Source organism: Eriocheir sinensis, chromosome 31, assembly GCF_024679095.1.
Source record: "Eriocheir sinensis breed Jianghai 21 chromosome 31, ASM2467909v1, whole genome shotgun sequence".
NCBI lineage: Eukaryota > Metazoa > Arthropoda > Malacostraca > Decapoda > Varunidae > Eriocheir > Eriocheir sinensis.
This window is the reverse complement of record NC_066539.1, coordinates 3,771,554-3,794,214: the sequence shown is the minus strand read 5'-3', so window position 1 is coordinate 3,794,214 and position 22,661 is coordinate 3,771,554. Positions and strand designations below refer to the sequence as shown.

General features: G+C 39.7%; 1 protein-coding gene across 8 annotated transcripts in view; it reads left to right on the top strand.

The window, feature by feature from the left end:
* Positions 1–22,661, top strand: part of LOC127005809 (hyccin-like) — a 36,737-nt gene that overhangs the window by 1,328 nt on the left and 12,748 nt on the right. For 5 of the 8 annotated variants that reach the window (XM_050874938.1, XM_050874940.1, XM_050874941.1 and 2 more), the window contains exons 2-10: positions 2,220–2,382; positions 2,722–2,866; positions 5,055–5,180; positions 7,735–7,952; positions 8,317–8,469; positions 10,914–10,991; positions 15,365–15,460; positions 18,176–18,306; positions 18,946–19,065. In XM_050874938.1, the coding sequence (XP_050730895.1) occupies positions 2,240–2,382; positions 2,722–2,866; positions 5,055–5,180; positions 7,735–7,952; positions 8,317–8,469; positions 10,914–10,991; positions 15,365–15,460; positions 18,176–18,306; positions 18,946–19,065 (1,210 nt within the window). In that variant the 5' untranslated portion in view covers positions 2,220–2,239. The remainder of the gene's footprint in view (positions 1–2,219; positions 2,383–2,721; positions 2,867–5,054; positions 5,181–7,734; positions 7,953–8,316; positions 8,470–10,913; positions 10,992–15,364; positions 15,461–18,175; positions 18,307–18,945; positions 19,066–22,661) is intronic. The other 3 variants (XM_050874942.1, XM_050874943.1, XM_050874944.1) reach the window with 3 other exon arrangements.

The following is a 22,661-nucleotide window of genomic DNA, read 5'->3' as shown; positions in this document are numbered from 1 at the left end:
CACTTCTATAGGAGCCACTGGGAGGATTTTCTGGTCCATGGATATCCTTACAAAACGTCTTTTCTTCATGTACTGGTGCTGGAAATATGGAATGAAGGACGTGATAGATAAAGAGAGAAGGAAAAGGTGTGAGTTAGTGAAGGGTGTCATTTCCAACCTGGCCATGGCAAGCAATTTCTGGTCCATGGATATCCTTATAAAACGTCTGTTCTTCATGTAGGCCTACTGGTGCTGGGCATATGGAATAAAGGACGTGATAGATAAAGAGAGAAGGAAAAGGAGTGAGTTAGTGAAGGGTGTCATTTCCTGGGCCATGGCAAGCAATTTCTGGTCCATGGATATCCTTACAAAACGTCTGTTCTTCATGTACTGGTGCTGGAAATATGGAATGAAGGACTTGATTGTTGAAAAGAGAAGGGAAAGAAGTGAGCCAGTGAAGGGCATCATTACCTGGGCCATGGCAAGCAATTTCTGGTCCATGGATATCCTTATAAAACATCTGTTCTTCATGTACTGGTGCTGGAAATATGGAATGAAGGACGTGATTGTTGAAGAGAGAAGGGAAAGAAGTGAGCCAGTGAAGGGTGTCATTTCCAACTGGGCCATGGCAATCATTTTCTGGTCCACACATTACCCTCAGAAAATATAAATGGTTCATGTTCTTGTGCTGGAATTACGAGGTGGATGATATGGCAACTTAAATGAAGGAAAAGGAGTGAGTCAGTGAAGGTCATCATTTCTAACTGGGCCATAGCAAGCATTTTTTGGTCAATGAATTACCCTCAGAAGACATCACCAGCAGTCCATGCCCCAGCATTGAAAGTAAAGAGCTTATTTTCTAAGATCTCTCACCTCTGACAGGCCACTGCAAGCTTTCGGATCCATTGGTACTGTTAGAAAACATGAGTGGCTCTTATCCCAGTGTTGAAATTAGGAAGTAAAATTAAATGACAGTTAAGAGTGGCAAGGAAGATCTAAGTCAGCAAATCAGTGAAGGGTCCCATTTTGATGTTCTCCCAGCGTGGCCACTGCAGGCTCCTCAGATTCACGATTATTTGCAGAAAACATCAGCATTTCAAGTCCTAGTGCAGAAATTCAAATGAAAAATCTGTGGCAGCCCTTATGTGAAAACAGGAATGAGCAAGGCCTTGAGTGTGTGGCATGACTCTTTCACTTCAGAGGCAGATGAAACAATTTTTTATGTTTTCACTTAATTTTAAATTAAGTAATACCAGTTTTTAGTGGAAATCAACATATGGTATTTATATTTTCATTCTGCTGCCTCCCCCAGGTGACAGTATTTTTGGTGAGGCCTGTCAGATATAACAGTCAACCTTGGCTAACCTAACTGTACCTTAACCCGTCCGCTTCAGCAAACTTTTAGCTGCAAGTGGCTGAGAAACGGCTAAATAAGGAATGAATATGAGGGTAGCAAAACAGCATGGGGTGTGCATTAGTGTGCCCCTCTCATACCCTTGCAGTTTTGAGCATATTTTTTTTGTACTCGTATCATTGTGACTACCAGCTATTTTTGGTTATAAAATAAACCTGTTTGTGACGGCTGGCATACAGCCCTGACACTCGTAATGTCAACTGATCTGGGAGTGCCCTATTGATTGCCATATGTCACCATGGCCTCCAGCTCAAAGGCAAAAGTGAATGAAAAAAATGCCCCCATAAGTGCACACTAAAGACTAATGTGTGAATGTAGTGGTCAAGGGGTTTGGGTATCAAGCCATGGAAACAATAAGCAGGGATAAGGTTCTTTTAACCTCAGTGCCACCACAATGCAATGATGTATGATTTGGGAATGATTCTAAAAGACTTAAACCTTAAGATACCCTTGACACTAAAGAGTCCCCATCTTGTCTTGAGATTCTTGGGCAGGTTGTTGGAAAAGACATTTATTTCCAAGTCGGTATATTTCTCACGTGTCTCAAAAAGTGACAGATTCCCCATGATATCATTAGAAAGGATATCTGGTGTCCACTCCACGCCCTAACCCCAAAACATTGACTCCATTTGGGTCATGGGTAGTCGCTGTCAAAATAGAACAGGAACTAAAGACATGGAACAGACATGGTCACCTGATGTAAATCTCATGTGGCAACATGAAATAAATCATGCAATGATGGAAACTGGTGTGTGTGCATGTATGTGTGTTTGTGTGTATATGCAAATATCCTTGTTTTATCAAACTAATCTGTTCCCATTTGCAGAAGCTAGAACGCTTGCAACCATGGATGGGTTGGTGGGTGTGGTGGAGGAGTGGCTGGCAGACTGTGAACAGGCCTCAGACAGCAAACAACTGTATGAGTGTCTGCAGTGCGATCAGGAGCGCCTCTGCCATGCCATCTACACCCTCTGTGACGAACGCTCCAGGTAGGGCAGGAAGGGAGGACGAATCACTTTGACATGTTTCTGGGGAACATTTTGTCTTTGTCAGAAAAATAGATGGAACATATGAATCACACCGGCATACCATAATTCAACTCGGTCAGAATTCAATCACAGACAGTGTTGATTAATCACCCATGATAGTGGTGAGTCTGTCTGAGTTACTGACAAAGTACAACACACACCATCTATTGACTTTAGTTGTTCCTTGATCAAACATATCAAAACCTTGGGGGTCAATGCTTGCATGAGATAAACTTTTACATGAAAATATATAATAAGTTGTTACATCTTATAATAATCCTGTCTTTTTTCCCATCCAAGGTGTCCTGAGCTGTTTGAGAGCACAGTCAAGCAGTTGTTTGCTCTAGCGCGCAGCAAGGATGAGAGGCTGCGGGAGTTTGTGCTCCTCTTCTCCCCGAGTCTGCTCTTCATATACCTTTCATCCATCAGCCTCGGGGATAAAAAGGTAGCTACTTGATATTTTGTACTTGGCAGGCAGGAATATTTTTCACAATTTAGCTAGATTCTTCTCATGCTCACATCTATGTTTTTCAATTCCTTAATGGAAGAATTAACTATCATTATTTCATTCCTTTTACTAAATTGTAAACTCTGGTGAAGCCTTCCTCTCACCGTATTATATCCTTCTCCCTATCACTTTGACTCTTTCAGGAGGGGAGTATCATGACACCTCCAGCTAAATTTTAATATTCTTTTCAGCTTGTTCCTCTGTCGTATTTTATATATCGTGTGGCATGTTTTAAGCTTTTCTTTTTCTTGTCTTATTCTCATCTAATCTCCTATATTGTAAATATAAAAGGAAGGTGTAGTGTTGCATAATACTGTAAAAGTTGATATCTTTTCTGACAGTTTCTATCCTATATATAAATGAGTAGTGTGTTGCAGGCAATTCGTTTATTTCATGCACTTATTTACTTACTTTATCATCTCTAAACTATTCTTTTACCACAAAAAATGTACAGATATATTTATCTTCCTAGGTTTGTGGATCCATTAGGTTCTCGGGCTTATCTCACTGAATGGCTTTCTGCAACATCTTTATAGAGGGATATTTTTCATTTATTTATTTATTTATAATATTAACTTTGAACTGTATCCCTTTATCACAAAAAGATTTATTCCTCTGACTAGATTTGTAGATCCATTAGACATTATGAAGCATAGTTTTCTGCAGCATCTTTGGTTAAGGTCATATTATATTTATTTAGTTTTTTTTTTATATCCCCTGAGCATATTATATTTATTTGTATTGTTTACATATCCCCTGAGCCCCTGGTCATTAATAAAACTATTCCTTACTGGATTTGTGAGTGCAGAAGACATGATTAGGTACTTGGGCCTATCTTACTGCTTGGGTTTCTGCAGCAGTTTTGTAAGGGATATTTTTTATAATTATTTGATTATTTTATTGTCTTTGAAATGAATCCCTTTACCATAAAGAGAAATACATATTATTCTCACTGGGTTTTAGGATCCAATAAGTATCATGGAGCACAACGTTCATATCTTTACTGAAGGACAAATTTTAATTATTTATTTATTCATTTTATTATTTTTTCCATGGCTGTATAGTTAATTTTTCATAGCTAGACTGTTTGTAAAACTACTCAATGGGTTTGCATTTCCATTGGACATGATTAGGTACTCTTGGCCTAGGCTACAGCAAGGCTTTCTGCGGCAGCTTTGGTAAAGGGATTAGGTGACTTGTGTAATCCCGTGCTGAGAGAGGGGAGGCGAGATGCCTGGTGCTCAAGGCTTTCTTTTTAGTCAGATCAGGTTTGTTGGCTTCCCTGGGGATAGGCAAGGCGCTGTCTTGTTTGTTTTACTGCTGTGTCATGTCTGTTATTCGAGTTAAGTGTGATGCATCAGCTGTGACTTTCTCTCCTTGCCATATATATGTACTTCTGTAAGAGTGCAGTTTTTAAAAATATTGTCTAAGTTTCAAGGGGTATTTTTTCTTACATTGAAACTGTACTTTTTAGGGGCTTAGTACTACTACTACTACTACTACTACTACTTCTATTACTACCACTACTATTATTTCTACTACACTATTAATAATGATTGAATCTGGGGCATTATACTACTACTTCTTCTACTGGGTTAAATTCCTCATTTGAACATATCACAGCTCTTGGGGGCTTCCCTTAGCAGAATATGTACAGTATGTTGCCCTGAGCTTTGGTTACTCTCTCGCCCAGCTGGGCTTAAGTGATTTCATGACTCTCAGTTTCTTCAATGAGGGCAAGGATTGACTGTTGCCTGATGACTCTTAATATTTTTCATCAGTCAAAAGTTCAAAAATACACCATGTAGTTAGATGTATACTCAAGTTCACTCTTATCTGGATTTTTTATCCATGCTGTAATCTGAATCTGAATATTCTTAAATTTCAGCTCCATAGAAATTAAAGTTAGAAAGTTCACTGTGGTCAATTAGTGTGTTTATGGAGACCCTCAAAATAACATGACTTTTTTTTTTCATGTGAGAGTTTGCTTACTAATAATCAGAACACCAAAAAGTAGTTTATATATGTTTGCCTAGCATCACCTTCCCAGAGCAAGAACTTTTTGATGCCAGCTCTGGGAATTATACCTAACCTAATCTAATGAATCCCAATGTATTCTGTTCAGGGTGTGGGCAGTGTGGAGGTGGCTCTCCTGGCACTGTACAACATGGAGGTGCTGGACGAGCAGGGACAACCCAGGATTGCACCGTTCCGCCTGCCCACCCTAGCACGCCAGTCAGTCTTTCATGAGGTGAGTTGTGCCATGGCGCCTGTAGTATGGGATCAAATGCCTTCCTGAAACAATGTTCTGTTCAACTCATAACTCCTCCATAGTCATCTGTAGCATAAAATCAGAAACTAATTAGAAGTGGGGACACTAATAAATTTTAAGTTGATAAGACTGAAGCAAGCATTTAATAACAAGTATATCTCTTAATTAGTACCACAATAAACATTAAATGAAACTGATATTTTGCTAAGATAATAAATGTCTTAGAAATGAATTCCTTAGCATAACCGGACTCTTCTACATTTTTTTACACTGAAGAAGTTAGATCTAAGGCAAAACATAAATAGATAATGAAACCCTCTTAATTGCTCCTGTAAAGAGTATAGGAAAGGAAAAAGGAGGGTCAAATTTGGTCTGACCATTGTACATTTGAGAATTAACTCTACACTTGTGTGAAAGTAGTTTTTAAACAATTTCCGTAAGGTAAAGTTTAGGAGGTTGACTTTTACATAAATTATACTTTTTTAGACACTTAAATTAATTTCTAGAGGCTTGAATTATTTTCTAGAGGCTTAGATTCTCTTCTCGAGGCTTTAATTTGTTTCTCAGTCAAGCATAATATTGTAGCCTTGGAGGGGATATATACCTTTTACATGATACCAATTTATTTGCAAGTACATATGACAAAAGAACATATTTCTTGATCTCACGGCACCTCTTAGCTTTCTTGAGAGACATTCTATTGGTCCTGGCCTTTGTAGGTGTCTATGTGTTTTTTATAGCAAGAACTTTATTCATCATCATTGAATTTTATATGAGTACAGATCACAAAATCTCTGCAAAATTTGCCCCTATGCTTGGCTATTTCAAAATGGAGAATTATTACTTTAAATATGTATTCCCTCCTCTTTTTGTATCACTCAGGTATACTATGAAAGTCCCATACCACATTAGCATCCCAAATAGCAAATAATTTAGTGAATCCACAAGCTCATGTTGGTTTAATTCACATTATTCAGTATAAGGGCAAAGACGCTGCCTTCATGGATTTGGAAAAAGCTTATGACAGAGTCGATGGGATTGCATTGTGGGATGTTTTAAAGATTTATGGTGTAGGAGGAAAACTGCTTAGTGCAATAAAGTCTTTCTATGAGGATGCATCTGCATGTATCAAAATTACTGGAGAAACAAGTGAACATTTTGAGATAAAAGTGGGCTTAAGACAAGGGTGCGTCATGTCACCATGGTTATTCAATATTTATATGGATGGTGTCATTAGAGAAATGAAGGACAAAGTTGGAGAAGTTGGAGTAAGACTGTTCGATGAGGGAAGGAAGTGGGTACTGAATTCGATACTGTTTGCTGATGACACAGTGCTCATTGCAGAAAATGAAAGTGACCTACAAAATTTGGTCAGTGTTTTTGATAGTGTCTGTAATAGGAGAAAGCTGAAAGTAAATGTCAACAAAAGTAAAGTGATGGTTTGTGACCAAAGTGAGGTTGTAGATTTTGTATGCCCATATAGAGTGGGAATTGAATGTGAAAAAGAATGCAGAATAATTTTGAATGGTGAAGAAATGGAGGAGGTCAATGAGTTTAAGTACCTTGGATCAGTTATGTGTAAGCATGGTGGTATGGAGGGAGAGATAAGAGAAAGGGCATTGCAAGGAAGAAGGGTGGTTGGGTCTTTGGGACGAATCATGAATGGCAGAAGTGTGAGCATGGAAGTAAAGAGGGATATGAGAAATACAATAATAGTACCAACCCTCACATATGCAAGTGAAACGTGGGCCTGGAATGAAAGTCAGAGGTCTAGAGTGCAGACAGTGGAAATGAGTTATTTGAGGAGTGCTTGTGGTGTGAGTAGAATGGATGGAATGAGTAATGAAAGTGTGTACGAGCATTTTGGAATGTGTCACGGGTGAAGGGAAGAAGTGTGGAGTGGTGGAAAAAGTGAAGCGACAGACCTTAAAGTGGTTTGGCCACATGGAGCGAATGGAGGAGAGTAAGATAACCAGAAGGGTGTATGTGAGTGAGATAGAGGGAGGGAATGCTAGAGGACGACCTCCAGTGAAATGGAGGGATAGGGTGCAAGAGTATGTTGGGGAGAGGGGGGAAAGATCTTTGAGAAACTTTGAGCAGGCAAGGAGGGAGTGTCTGGATAGAGAAAGTTGGAAGCTCTTCTGTCGTGGCCATCCCCTGGTGGGAGCTCCTAGGAGCAGGCGTCGATGAAATGATGATGATGATGAAGATTGAGATGAGCACTGAGGCAGTGTGTAGCTATAGCTTGTGCCCCAAACTTTACCTTCAATATATATAACCCATGGGCTGCTGTGTTGATTTTTACTCTTATAACTCTGTTTCCCATAGAATTAGTTCATATTGGTCTATGATTAGTATTATTCAAGATGCCTTACAATATTTGATCAATCCTTCAGTCCAAAATATTTAACTCATGGTTGACTATTTTTAGTTTGCACTGTCACGAATCACACTTTTTGATATCATTCTGTTTTTGCTATTTTGAATTGTTCTGTACTCACACAGATTAACAAAAACACATCCCCTCTTACAGCCTGAGAGCCTAGCACCAGCCTCCTTTACTGTGGGCTCACTGCAGCGTCTGGAGATTTGGGACACGGAGTCCGTGCGATGGGGACCCCCAACACAGATGACCTCCATCACGGCCTCCACACGACATCACTTGGCCACTGCCATCATGGTGGCCTTCAATGCACGCTTGGCCACCTTGCCAAAGATTGCGCTAGTACACCTCTGCAAGGCTGTTTCCAAGTAATGGGGTCAAATTGTTTCCTCTCTTGCATTCTTGAAATCTATTTCTATATTTCTTCTGTCCAGGTTACCTTTGAATTCAGAAGTAGATGTTTTTGTATGTATCCTCATGCTGACCAACCAAAGTATCGCATCTGTCTCTATAATGCTCAAACTGATTCCTCTGGTAACTCTCCCCATGATGCAGTAGACATGACATAAACATCTCCATCCCTCCATCTCCTTATACTCCCTTTGTGCATCATCAGCACCTCTTGTCTCACCTCACCTGTATGTTAATTTTTTATCCCTAAGATAATTTTAACCAGTTTCCTATGTACTGATCCTGAGACCTTTGTTTAGACTGACCAAGTTCCTTATGCAGGCTGCTGTGCCAGGGTTTCAACCGGCCGGGCCACCACCACCGTTCCTCTTACGGCAACGAGAGCAGCTTTGGCCTGTACCCGCGACCCACGCCCAGGATACCTGTCACCTCTGAGCTGCTCAAGGAGTTCCTTCATGCCGTGTACTTTGCCATGTGAGTCGGCCCTGCATCTGAAATTGAATGCACTAAGCTTGTTCTTGTTCAGCTTAGAAGCATTGTGATCCAAACATAGGAGTGACTAAATATGCTTTGTTTCTTCTTTCATTTTTGGCATTCAACAATGTGCTGCCCTGTTAATCAAGGCAGCCATTGTCTGTTTAGGGTGATTTGAAAGATAAAACCAGGCATCCATTTTCCCATGGCCCATGATCCATGTCTGTGCAAGCTCCCATATCTGTGGTTTGGCTTTGTCTTTAATGTGCAAGAAATATGTTTTAAGGTTAAATTACTGAACTCTTGAGGCAAAGGGTTATTAAAGTGTTGTAATTACTGCCATGATAATAGCTGTGGTAGGATCAATAGATGCACTGCAGCTTTTTCCCATGAGTTCAATTTTTTGCAGACATGGAAATGCACACCAGTACAGATATGGATTACAGGTCATGGAAAAACAGATGCCTGGCAAAGCTTTCCTCTCATCCATCCAACTTTGATCAATCCTTACATTTTGTTCTAAAAAATCACTAATTACATGCACCAGGAAAAGATGAACATTTGAAGAGACTGACAGTGCTTAGTCAGCAGGATAGTGTTAGTTCATTATGGTGATTATTGATATTTCTTCCCAAATTGTTAAACATTGATATCAACTTAGGAGTTCAAAATAATGCATTAATCTTAACTCATTATACAGATATAATAACATAAGATTTGACTGAAGAGCTAAAGCTGAGTTGCCTTCCTGAAGTGGGGGAAGTTGTAGGAGGAGGTTTCCTGAAAAGGGAAACATGAGACTATATATGAGGACAAGTAAGCATTTTGAGGTTCTTCAACTGCAGGTCCAGTGGGTGCTAAAGCTGCTCACTAATGTGCTGGTGCCATCATGTGGAGGATGCATGTTGGCTCTGAACAGCAGTGATGTGAGCACATGGGATGAATTTATTAGAAGTATCTAAGTAACAATAGAATTTTTATGAAATACCATGAGTAGAAAGGAAGAACACATGCTTCATGTAGTACACAGAGATAATCAGAGTTGTCTTAAAACTGAGTTAGTATCAGCTAGGTACTGTGAACAGGAGAGAAGGAAAACACATACTCAATGTACACAGGATTTAAATGAAGTATTCTTTGCTCGTACTATTTAAACCTTCTTCCTGAGGGATTTCATAAACACTCAGTGCAGTGAGATACCATTGCCATGAAAGTTAACACATCAGTTGTTCTTGCATTTGTAGAGTAGGCAGTAAAGCATCTAAGCACAGAAGGAGGCAAGCACTAATTCAGAACTAGTACCAGAACACTTGACTCTCAGGCAAGTTACTACAACACAATCATAACTAAACCATCACTGTGGAAGAGTGTCTACCTAACCTAACCTAATGACTACCCTGTTCTAGTTAGCCTTAAACACAACACTCATTATATAAGAACAGCTTCATCATGACTGCCTTGCCATATGCAAACACCCTGTTTCTCCAGAATGTCTGTGTTGACAAGCTCTCTCCACATATCTTTATCTTCAGAGGATAAAAACACAATCAAATGTCTTTTGTTCACCAACCCAATATATCTGATTGATAAGTATCTTAAAGTTGATGGCACAGCTGCCTGATTCACGCTGTTAAAACTGTTTTGAGGTAAAAAAAACATAGCTGTTGGTGTAGGGTGGGTTTTGTCTTTGGCCAAGAAGCTGGAGCAGGGTATAGTCCAGGTTGTATACAGTAGAGGTCATGTATCTTTGCTCTCCAGTGAAGTGTTCAGGTATATGGTTCTGTGATCACACCTGCTGCTTGGTGTGGGTCAGGGCAGCAGGCTCTGGAGGCACCTGGACAGCCGTCTGTATTGGTGTGAATGGCTGTGCTCCACATCACACCTACATGGCTACTCTGAGACTGGCTGTGTTATATTGTTTTTAATTTGTTTTATTTGCTGCTCACAAGAAATTAATAATTTATGTACACTTTTATTTCAACTATTTTCTGTGTAGGACTGATTTGATTAAAGAAGCTGTCATCAAAGCATTCACTGCAGCAGTGGTTCTCAAACTTTATTAGCCAAAGTAACAGTTGAAATTTTCAGTGCTGGTCACATATCTATAACCCAGAATATAAATTCAAGGAGGCTCAGATAGGAGCAAATGGAACACTGACTTAGTTTGGTGTGTCATTTGTAGTTTGAAAATCTTGAGATGACAACCTCATGATCTAAACTGTTAACCCCTGTCTTGCCCCTCTCCCAGCAGTCTTGTGTACAAAGCAAACTACTCCATCAAGCAGATGTTCTGTGACACATCGTGTTCCCCCAAAACTCCCGTCGTGTGCCTCAGTTTGAGAACCTCTGCACCACAGTATTGCACCTTTCAGCATGAGCATGATCAGTGTGCATTTTGCCTTTATTTGTTTGAGTGTGTGTGAATGTGAGTGTTATCATTGCAGGCCAGCTGAGCGCAGCCTGCATGACCTGCCACCTCTCACCTGTATAAGCATGCCACTCGCACACTTCCATTACTCAAGGTGCGTCAGTCTTTTCTCTAACTTTACCTGCTCCAGCTGCTCCTCGGAGCTTTCTCAAGGAGGAAGCCATGGTATAAGTCTATTTGTCTCCATCTTTTCACACTTCATTGGTACTGATCATCTCCCGTTTCCTCTCTCTTTTGTATTTTGATATTCTACAATTACATGTTAACATTGACTGTTAAAAATCTGTACTTGTTCCTGTCTAAACTACATTCATTACTCTTGTCACCTTGCTTTTCCAACTCTCTTTTTTTCTTTGGTATTAAAACATTATGTGTTTAATGTTGTGGTTGACTTTCCTCTTATACCTACTTACTTTACCCTTCTTACTCATTCTGTTAACTCACTGGTGACCAAGGTTATATCTTTCTCACATCCAGGGCATTTGTCTTATTTGCTGGCCATCTCCTAGGCTCACCCAGCCTTGAAGTGTATCTGATTACACTTAAATTAGGGAGGACAAAGTCAGTGGAGAAAGAAACTTGTTGGCTCTGTACCTAGGTGATGCTTCTCATCTATTCCTTATGCTTGTAAGAGTATTGGAAAACACCTTTACCTTTACCATTTCTGTCCTACACATCTTCTACAGCTGATTAAACCATCTTAAGTTTTTCACATGTCCTTCCCTTTGCCTCTCCTTGTTGTCATTGTGTGTTGATAAATGGATGACGTAGCTCCCAGGACTCCTTCCTGTGAATGGGGTATATTCAGAGTTGCCAATCAGCAGGTGTCACCAATGACCACGTCTTTGTGCCCAAGAAACTTGAACTCTTCTTTCAATTATCATAAAATTCCTGTTTTCTCTGGGACTTGTAACAAATACACTTCAGTACAATAAGTGATGCTATTGTTAATAAAAATGTAGTTGATCATTCTCGTTCTTATATTTATTGGTGAACAAGAGAAAATAAATTTCTATTGGAAGCTTATCTTCCTTAAAAATCTTTCTTGTAGAAAGTCCTGCAAAATCAAGCAGAATTGGGCATTTAAAAAAGTTCTATTTATTTTGCAATATTTGCTGAGTATCTACTTAGGATGTATCAGTCTTGCTTTTGACAAAATTTATCAAGAAACATTTTAGGGTGTTTAGCAACTTGACAGAGATCATCCCAATGCTGGGATGGTCAGGCAGCATCCAGTGTTTGGGTCTCGGTGAGGACCACTGGCTGCCGCTCCCAGCATGTTACAACAACTGACTGATGGTTGTTGTGTAGGATGAACCACATGGAATGGATGCCTGCCACTACCAGGAGGGTGGGCGGGTCAAAGATGATGACGTTTAAGGCCAGTTGAGGGTGGGGTGTAACATTATGGGAGTGGAAGCCAGTGACCCTCATGAAGATGCAACAATGGATGCTACAGTTTCTGTTGAGATGCTAAATACCTAATGTTTTTGATGAATTTTGTCAAAGGTGAGACTTATACACACAAAGCTTGTACTCAGCAAATATTGTAATACTAGCTGAAGTACCCGGTGCTGCCCAGAAGAAATAAGACACAGAAAAACAACAGATTTCTTATATGATAAACAATTGTATTTCACAATATAAAAGAAATAATTTATTAGGTTAATAAAATAAAAACGCTGATGGTCCCAAAGTTTGGACCATTTTTGATAGTTTTTATTAAATAACTTTAAAAAAATATTATGTGCCACGATTACTCGGGAGCAAAGTATGCGTCAAAAACATATAAAGCCTATGTCTGTAGCTATCACCGTTTGGACGTCTATAAAGCACATACAGATGGACATGAGTCGCCCTTTATATAGTAGATAATTAGAATTTTATTAAATGTCCAGTTCTTCTTGATTTTGCAGGGCTTTCTTGCAAGAAAGATTTTAAATGCAGAGAAACTTCCAGTTGTCATTTATTTTCTCTCGTTTGCCAATAAATAAAACAAGAATGATTAACTACATTTTTAACAATAGTATCACTTATTGCAAAGTGTAATTGTTATAATTCCCAGAGAAACACAGGTAATTTACAATAATTGAAAGAAGAGTTCAAGCTTCTTGGACACAAAGATGTAGTTGGTGGTAGCACCTGGTAAGGATGAATATACACCCCATTGGTCTCTTAATATCCAGCCACATGATGACGAAGAGCATGTCACTATAAATCTGCTAAAGGATCAAGTCCTTTTCCTGTTCCCTCCACGTCTGTTAGTGTACTTCTACTGTTTTGGAGTTACTACTCTGTTAATTTTGTTCCCCAGCTGTTATCATTCCTAGGCATGGTATGACCTTCCCAAGTCCATTTCTCATTCTTAATTGTCATTCAAATTTCTTCAACCTTTGTCTGTTTTGTACCTTCATGTTATACTCAAACATTTCTTTCTCTCTGGGATCTCTTGTTGATGAAACTCTTATTCTGCCTTCTAAAGCTGTATGACCTATTTCTCACATCTTTTTCTTTCATTTCATCCCTCAACTTATGGAATATCTGTCAACACGTCATCAGTTTGAGTGGTCAGCCACCGTAAGAAAAACTATACCTTGTTTCAGCAAATCTGTCAATACAGTGTTCACTATATGGCAAGAGCTTTGTCTTGACTGCCATGGTGTGCACTAACACCCTGTTTTTCCTTCAAGTTTCATTTTGACACACACTCGTGACATATTTTCACCCATAGATTAATAGAAAATGCAACTGAATTATGTATGCATCTTTATCAGCCCTTTACAATGGATTGATAACTACTGAAAAATTCTTTTCACAACTCCCCAGTTTTTTTTTTAACGATAGACCAGAGGGTGAGCGTGTTTTTGACAGGTGTGCTGGAACGGGTGTAGACTACAAACTTGCCAGTAGTAAATTAGATTCCAAAGGTATCACATAGTTCAGGTTGGATGTGAGTATTTTCCCTAAACTGCAGTTCTTCACTCTTAATTGCTGTGTATTGATGAGCGTGACTATGTTTGGAGTAACTCAGAATTGCCTTAATACGTCAGCAACCAGTACCCACTACTCAAGCCTCCACGTAGAAGACAGAGGGAGGCATCGCTTTAGATTGAAGCGCTTCTGTATCTGTAATAACTTAAGTTTATAACCATGATCAATAAATTTTCTTCTTTTTCAGGCTGGTAAGGAATATCTGAATTTCATTTGTTCCCCTTCTACTGCTTGTAGTTAACAGTTTCCTGGCAGAATGCACCTAGCTGCTGCTCACTCCACCATTACTGGCCACATATACTCATTTATATTCAAACAATCCTCTAGGCAATATTAAGTTTCATTTACCCCTTACAAAAAAATGGTATCCTTGTAAATGTTGACCCTATAAACTTAGCCTTAAAGAAACTGTTCAGAAAATATTGATTTACACAGGTGTATGCAGTACTTTTTTCAGGGTGAAGAGAAAGATGTGTGCACATCTTAGAAGAGAGCAACTGGAGTTAGTGCCTAATGTACTTACAATATATTTAATAGAGGAGTTTTTGCAATATTTAACTGTCTAATTCTTGTATTTCTGTCTTCTAGATGTTCAAATTAACAAGCAAAATCATGCTGTTCTATGTCTAACTGAGTCAGAGGGACTTCTTAAAAGTTTGTGAAACTATCAAAAGAAAACTAAAGGATTTTTGTACTCATCAGGCATGGCTTGATATGCTTTGTGTCAGATCCTTTGAGCAGTAAGATTTGGAACAGCAGCTGGACACAAGTTGTACGAATGTCCTGCCAGATTTGAGTGACAGCCTTGCCTAATGGGGCATACACACTAGGAGTGATCACCTGTGCTGTGTGATGGGACTCCGCAAAGTATGGGGGTAATGCTGATTGAAGGTGTCAGTCCACACGCCAGACAGCGGTGGGCTGCACGCCACAAACAAATTTTCTTGTGCCATTATGACATTTACAGTGGCCACCAATGATACACCTATTCAATATGGCAATTAGTCCCATGAATGATGATGTGCATCACCACCCATAAATGCCTCCTGCCAGATCTCATTGGGTCAGTGTGCTAGTCCATGCTGGGTGAGGAAAAGAGGACAGAAAATGAGTCCTGGCAGCTTGACATGGGCAATAGTGTGCATTATCACCCCTAGTGTGTACGAGCCTTAGAAACTGAACTTGTATGCAGCACGCTCAGAGGCTTGGAGAGGTGTAGCCAGTGATTGCAGGGAAGCTTGGAGAGGCGTAGTAAATGGTTTATGTCACTAACTGGTAATGTATTGTGAAGTCTTAACTCTTGTTCCTTTCACTATGCTCAGCCTCGTCTCAGTACAAAACAGGGAAGCTGATAGTCCTGCATACTGTCCCCTGAAATGCCGTCACATCACCACCAGCTCATACCCTATCCCCAGAAGTCTTCAAACACTCCCTGGTTCCTCCTTTTGTTGTTGCTCATGATGGAAGTCTTTGCAGCCACAATGCAGCCAAGGGAGGGGGGATGCTTTGCCCCGCCATGATGCCCAATTGTGCCGGCCAGTGTTACCATAGTCCCCATGTCAAGCTGCGCAGGTAGTGTTGCCATAATAGATCAGCTTCTTTGGTGCTTGCAAGGGACTCGATGACTCCTCGGGCTCCCTCTTGTCCCCTCAAAAGGTTGCATGAACCAGAAAAGCCTATTATGTATCATTATTATTGTCATTATTGTTATTATTATCACTGTTATTATTATTATTATTATTATTATTATTATTATTATTATTATTATTTTCTGCGTAAATAAAAGTCCATGCCCTGTGGCTCAAGGCAAGCTGCACTCCCCTTGTCTCATGTCCCCTCTCCCTCAATACCCAGGGATTTCATGCTCTGAAGTGTAGCTATTATTCCTATTATATGTTTATCTTTTCTGAGTAAGTAAATGTCCATGATGTTTGACTCTGGACAAGTTGCATATTGTACTCCCTTGTCTCACATCTCTTCTTCCCCAACTCAGGGTCGTTCGTGCTCTTAAGTGTAGCTGACCTGCTGCTGTAAATCCCCTCAGAAAGACTTTAGAAACATCCTTCAGTAGTGAACCTTGCTTCCCTTGCTAAGTACTAATGCTCTAAAGTGACCTCCCCAGCTCCCCATTCACTGTACCTTATCAGTAGATTAGAAACTAGAAAGTGTTTTACTTACAAAACTAAAAACTAATCACTTAAATGTAGCTGATCACTTTTGATTAGCTGATCACTGTAAATCAATGTTGTAATGAAGCCAACACCCTCACAGATCTGGACATGAGGAGTCCCATTCCTTGCCACTGTCATTGTTCAATATACCCCACGGCAGTGAGTGTCAAAAATTATGCTCATTTTTGTGGCAACAGCTTCACCATGACTGCCTTGCCCTGCTCCTTTAAGCTATGTTTTAGCAAGCTCTCGATATCTGCAGGGAAATAAAGAATGGTGCCTAATACACGATTTTCATTAATGATGCAGCTTCCTTCATTTTGCCATCACAGTAAATAGGGTTGAAGTAAAATAACAAAGCTGATACCTTAGGATGAGCATTGTTTCTGACAGATGCTAGTGTGAGGTATAGTGTTGAAAAGCCTTTAATACTGTGTCTTGGGACATGATCAGCTGCAGCTGCTTCAATGTCCCTCACAGGGGATCCACCTCAGCCACAGATAACTCACTGCTTCCTGATGTTTTTTTTTATGACTTCTTTTGTTGCAGCTGGCTGGGGGCCGGCTCTCGGATGCTTCTTTCTTATTTTAACAGTTTGATTTTCCTCACAGCAGGGTAGAGTAGCAGCACTGACTCCTAGGGTCTCCTGGACCATGGTGTAGAGTGTGTAATGGTTGTGTCTGCTGGGTGGGCCTCCTCTTGCACTGTGTTGCCGTGGTCTGCTCCTGCTCTTCACTCTGGTCTTGTCTTGTTCAGGGAGGGGAGCAAGGTTTCTACCTCATGAGATTATGAACTTATTGAAAACTTTCAAGCTTTATTCCGTACAGTATTAATTTCTAAGAAAGTAAATATACTAGTACCAAGAAGAAGGAACATCCCAAATAGTTGTACACATAATAGATAGAGAACAATATGAAAACATGTACAACAGAAAATTAGTATACATGAATTGCAGGTATCATGGCATACAACAAGAGCAAAGCTTCCAACATTAATGTCTTATTGGTATTAGTATCTTATTAGGTATTGTCTTGGTGAGAAAAGGAAGCAAAGTTACTGCTCTTCCTTCTCTCCTGCCTCTCCCTTAGCAGATGTTGTTGCTTTGGTGGGGAAAGGGATTAAAGGCTGCTGTGTCACCTCCTTTATTAACTCTCAATAGTTTTTGCCTTGCTGAGGAAAGGAATTAAAGGCTACCATTTCTCCTTTTCTTCCTCTCTCTTGTTAGCTTTTGCTTTGGTGAGGAAAGAGGTTCAAGGCTGCCATTTCTCCTCCTTTTCTACCTCTTCCTAGTTTGGTGTTGTCTCAGTTAGGAAAGGTATCAAGGCTTCCACGCCTGTGCTATCTCTCTCTCATTAAGGTTTGTTTTGGTCAGGAAGCAGAGTAAGGCTTTCACTCCTTTCCTACCTCTTTCTTGTCAAGTTGTTGCCTGTATTTGTCCATCTGTGCATCTTTCTTTCTCTTCCCCTCTAACCGCACCTCAATCTCTCTATCTTTCTACTTCTACCACTATCTCTACCTCTGCTTCTCTCTACCTATACATGTATCCATCTATCTCCTGGCTCTCTCATTGCCAGCCACTTGAGTCTCGAGTCAGTGGAGTGAGCAGGAGGTCCACTCGGAGGCATGTGTGTAGATTGTGCATGATAAAAAACTCTTTCCCTGTAAATATACCTCCAATAATGATAGATGAATGTACAACTAATACTTAAATATTCTACCACTTTATTTTTTCATGAACAAGGTGTTTGTTAACATTATTTCCCTCTTTCATTGACATCCTGTACAGATTCATTTCTTCTGCATATTTATGATAGATTGCTGTATAATTATTTATCCCTTGTGTCTTCTTATTTACACACATTATCATTATCTTGCTTCATATTATTGTCCCTATAATTGTATCCTTGGTCAAGCTTTACTACTGATCCCTAGGAGCAGTTAAGACCCACAGAGACTCCTTATTTGAGCCTGTGTCTATAGGTTTTGATTTACATACATTGTCTTCATTTGGCTACATATTATTGTCACTATAATGATGTCTGTGGTCAAGTTTTACTGCTGATGCATAAAACAGTTAATGGACCCAAGAAGTTTCCTCATTTTAGCCTGTCTTCAGGTTCAACGAGTTTGCCAGCTTGGGAATACAGGCTCTTGAAGACATACACATGAGGGCGCAGTATGAACTGTTTGCAGATGTTCTCCTCATGACAAATGGCATCAAGAACTCACTAAAGGTCAACCCAAGTGGTGAGTAGCAAGGCACAGATACAGACAGAGACCATCACTGTAACAGAGTTAACATAGAAAAAACAGTGTTGTATCCATCCATAGTTAGAATTAAAAATGAAGGCCAGATGTTAAGCAATTGTGCCAATAAGCTACTGTAGTGAGTAGTGTTAGGCTCAGGTCCAGAGTTAAGGTTATGATTAAAAACTTGGCACATCACAAAAGATCTTGAGACAAGGCTAAAAAAGCTCACAATAAGAAATGGAGAGAAAAATACTGCATGAATCATGGAGAGATGTGAAGAGAGTATGATAATATTCTTATTGCAATCAAGAACAAAGTAAATTTGGGCAGGTCATATCAACAGAGTGGCAACACAGAAATTGTAGAAGTCAAGACAAACAGGAACAGATGAAATGAAAGTAGAATCCTTGCTAGAGGAGGACATAGTACATTAACATCAGACAGAGAAGTGGAAAACCAGGAGTTGTAAAAGTGAGTGACAATAGAGGACCAGGTAGAGATGAAATTAGAACCGCTACTGGAGTAGGAAAGAGTACACCTAGCACCAGACAGAGATGAAAAACATTGGGAAAGGTCTTATTCCTACAGTGAACTAAGAATAGATGATGATGATGATAAAGTTGGTGGTGTTTTCAGGCCAGCCCAGCGATGGGCCGATGGGGATCAGCGTGGCACTCACACCCTCCACCACGACCAACACGCCGCTCTCCAAGACCTTCATCACCAATGCCTCCTTCAGGACCAAAAAGCTGCCAGGTAAGTCACCCTGTTGCCGCCTGACACAAAGAAAGGCCAAGACACTGAATTCCTTTGTAAATCTGGTCATGTGCATTTTGTGTTCTGTACAGTTTTTCTTCGCAAAAGAAACACAAATCCATAACGTGTACTATTGTCTTTTTACTGACATTTTTTACATGTATTTTTTTTTTTTTTTTCATTCAAATTTTTTATGATCTTGTACCTCCAGGGTGCAGAATACATATTTATTGAAAGTTTTGTCAAGGGAACTAATATACAAGGCTACAAGGTTAGCCTGTTAATTAGTGAATGAAAAGTTTTCACTCTTATTGGACAGTGGCATCCCCCCTCCCCCCCACTGTGTGGCAAAATCATCATCATGTGCTCCACCCCTACAATGATCAGTTAAGGCTTACGTCAGTTAACTGCCAAAAATAGAGAACATTTTTTTGCAACTCAAAACATATAAATTCATTCCTGCTAAAGAGATTATGGTGATTCATTTTTCAAATGCATATTGAAGCATCTACATGTAAAAGTGTTTATATTTTTTGTCAATGCATCTATCTATCTTAACCTCCTGACCCGTCGCAAGACATCACAACATTTTATCATGTTTTCCTATTTCATGCTTATAATAATATTTGAAGCAAGTGCCGGTTTCCAGATGTTTATGCACTAGTCAGAAAATATATATATATATATATATATATATATATATATATATATATATATATATATATATATATATATATATATATATATATATATATATATATATATAGTTAGTTTGCAGTGGATTTTTGTTTCCTCTTTTTTTTCAATTTCACACTTATAATATGTGGAATCATAGAGAAATTCTCATTGCCATCCAAAAGCAAGAATTATCATATCATTATCTAATTTAAAACTCAGCAATAGGAACTATATGAGTAAGATTTATAAAGTATGGAACATATAAGGTTGACTCAGTCCTGTGAATTCTAAACATACCAAAAAATACTAAATTAGTGAATTAATTTATTCATTTATTAAACTATTTTTATGGACTAAAACACTGTATAGTCAGTATGGAGCAGAATTCAATAAGAAATTTGTAACTAGCCTCTGTCTCAATAACATCTTTTGTTTATTTCCCACAAGTTTAACACACAACTCCAATAATTATTTGAGTACAGAAAAAGTTGGAGTTCATGGAAGAAAGTTCATGGTAAAGTGCTGTTGCTAATATTTGTGTTTTCATGTGTTGGTATTCACAATTGGAAACATGTTGAAGGTTTGGGATTTAGGTCATGATGCAGCAGGGCAGTGTGCAGGGGTGGTGTTGTCATCAGTCTGATATCAAGTAGGAAGACACATACACTGCTGACTTACCTCTATAGCTTATCTGTGTCCTTTGACAAACCACTGTCTTGCCATTGTAATTTATCAGAGCCAGGAATTGCCAATGTATATGCTTGTGTAAGTTATTTTATTAAAGATTTCTTTAAGGTTAAGTTCAGCAGGATAACTTTCAACTGGACACTACATTTTAGGAGTCTTAAATGTATTCCTCAGTCAGACACAGCACAGCCCTGGAAGGATACTTTATAGATGATATCAACTTTCCACAAGTATATATAGTGGTTTTCATTTTAGCTTAGAACCATTGTATGAACTTCAGAATTTACCAGGGCCAGGGATAAAGATATTTTTTTCATCTGTTTCCCTTGGGAAACTACTGTTTGTTTCTTGTAGACAAGAAGTCACTGCTTCATTATTTTGCTGCCTAAATGAACTTTTTTAGCTCTATGATTTATGAGCTTTTACTTGTCAAGATAGGTTTTGTTATTAAGAAATTACTGCCTAAAGGGGCAATTAATGCTAACAACCAAGAAGCTAGAGTCTAGGCTTTCTGCAGGCAGAAAATCACTTAATATCAGTCAGGTATTAGAGGAACGATAGCTTAGTGCAGCTGGTCAACCACCTTAGCTGTATAAGAGCCATGACCTCAGGGATGAAGATAGTGCTTTCCCAATGTTCTCTGCTAGCCAAGTCATCCATTCATAAAACCCATGATGACCTAAGGGACAGCAGTGTTTAGCAAATGTTCTCTAGTATCCGAGTCATCCATGCAGCAACATTCATGCCCTCCACCGTTGACTTGTCTGTCCTCCTCACAGCCACTCTCATGTACCCCTAGGGAGCTTGGTGTGGTGGAGTGACCAGGGTGAGCCTCTCATGCAAATGTGACTAGCCATGCAATGCGTGAGTGAAGGGGGAAGGTGAGACTCATAGACTTCAAGGAGGGACAATTGTTTGTGTCACCCCTCAATTTGATTGTCACGGGGATGTGTTCTCTCTTCTTTCCCCCTCCCTCCACTTCCCTCCTCCACCTGTTCCTCTTAAGATGCACCACAAATACAAATATGCTGTGTGGATGACTTGTCTTTCTGTACAGTTGTAGACAAAAATATCAGTCCACCTTACTTTGAATTCATTGTGACTTGGAAGAAATAGGCAGGTCATACCGTGTGTTGTGTTAAGACGCACTACCAAAGTAGCAGCGTGGCAACCCAGGAATTTTTGAATTAGTTATGGCGGACAGAGAACTAGGCAGAGAGATGAAATCAGAACCTTTGATCTACCAGGATGGAGTATGCTAACAACAGACATAGGCTTAAAGAGGCAGAGAATATTGGTACTAGTAAGGACTGCTGGTGATGATGATGATGACTCGGTAGCTTCTTTCTGCATGGCAAGTCTCCTCTTTCCCCCCTGCCCCTGCCCCCTCTCTCACTTCCTCTCCCTCCACTCTCTTCCTGCCCTGTGTGACTCCCTCCACAGAAAGGGCTGCCATGTCACAGCTATAGAGTAAAGTGGATTAATATTCTCATTCACAACTGTACCAAACACTTGCCAAGGAGAGAGAGAGAGAGAGAGAGAGAGAGAGAGAGAGAGAGAGAGAGAGAGAGAGAGAGAGAGAGAGAGAGAGAGAGAGAGAGAGAGAGAGAGAGAGAGAGAGAGAGAGAGAGAGAGAGAGAGAGAGAGAGAGAGAGAGAGAGAGAGAGAGAGAGAGAGAGAGAGAGAGAGAGAGAGAGAGAGAGAGAGAGAGAGAGAGAGAGAGAGAGAGAGAGAGAGAGAGAGAGAGAGAGAGAGAGAGAGAGAGAGACAGAGAGAGAGAGAGAGAGAGAGAGAGAGAGAGAGAGAGAGAGAGAGAGAGAGAGAGAGAGATTATTGACCCATGATGAATCTTGATAGTTTCAGTCCCTTTCATTTGTTAGGTTTTACTATTTTGAACATCCACACATGCTTTCTGCCTTCCTAATAACAGAAAGCCACACACATTTATTTGACAGTCTTGGTACAATCAACCTGTACTACTTTGTCACAAGATTTATAACTGGTCAGTAAATTTGTTATGTTTTCATGGAAAGGTTGGGGATGATTAGCTTTGAGACAGCACAAGGTTGTATGTTTGAGCAGTCCTGGTCACTTCCAGCCACACACACAAGCTCTGCCTTTCTTAGAGTCTTAGATGATCATAGTTATGTGTTTAGATTGTTAACAAAAGCTTTTAGGTATCTCTAGCCTTTTAAAAATTCTTATGCCATTATAAAACTGTATTTATTAAT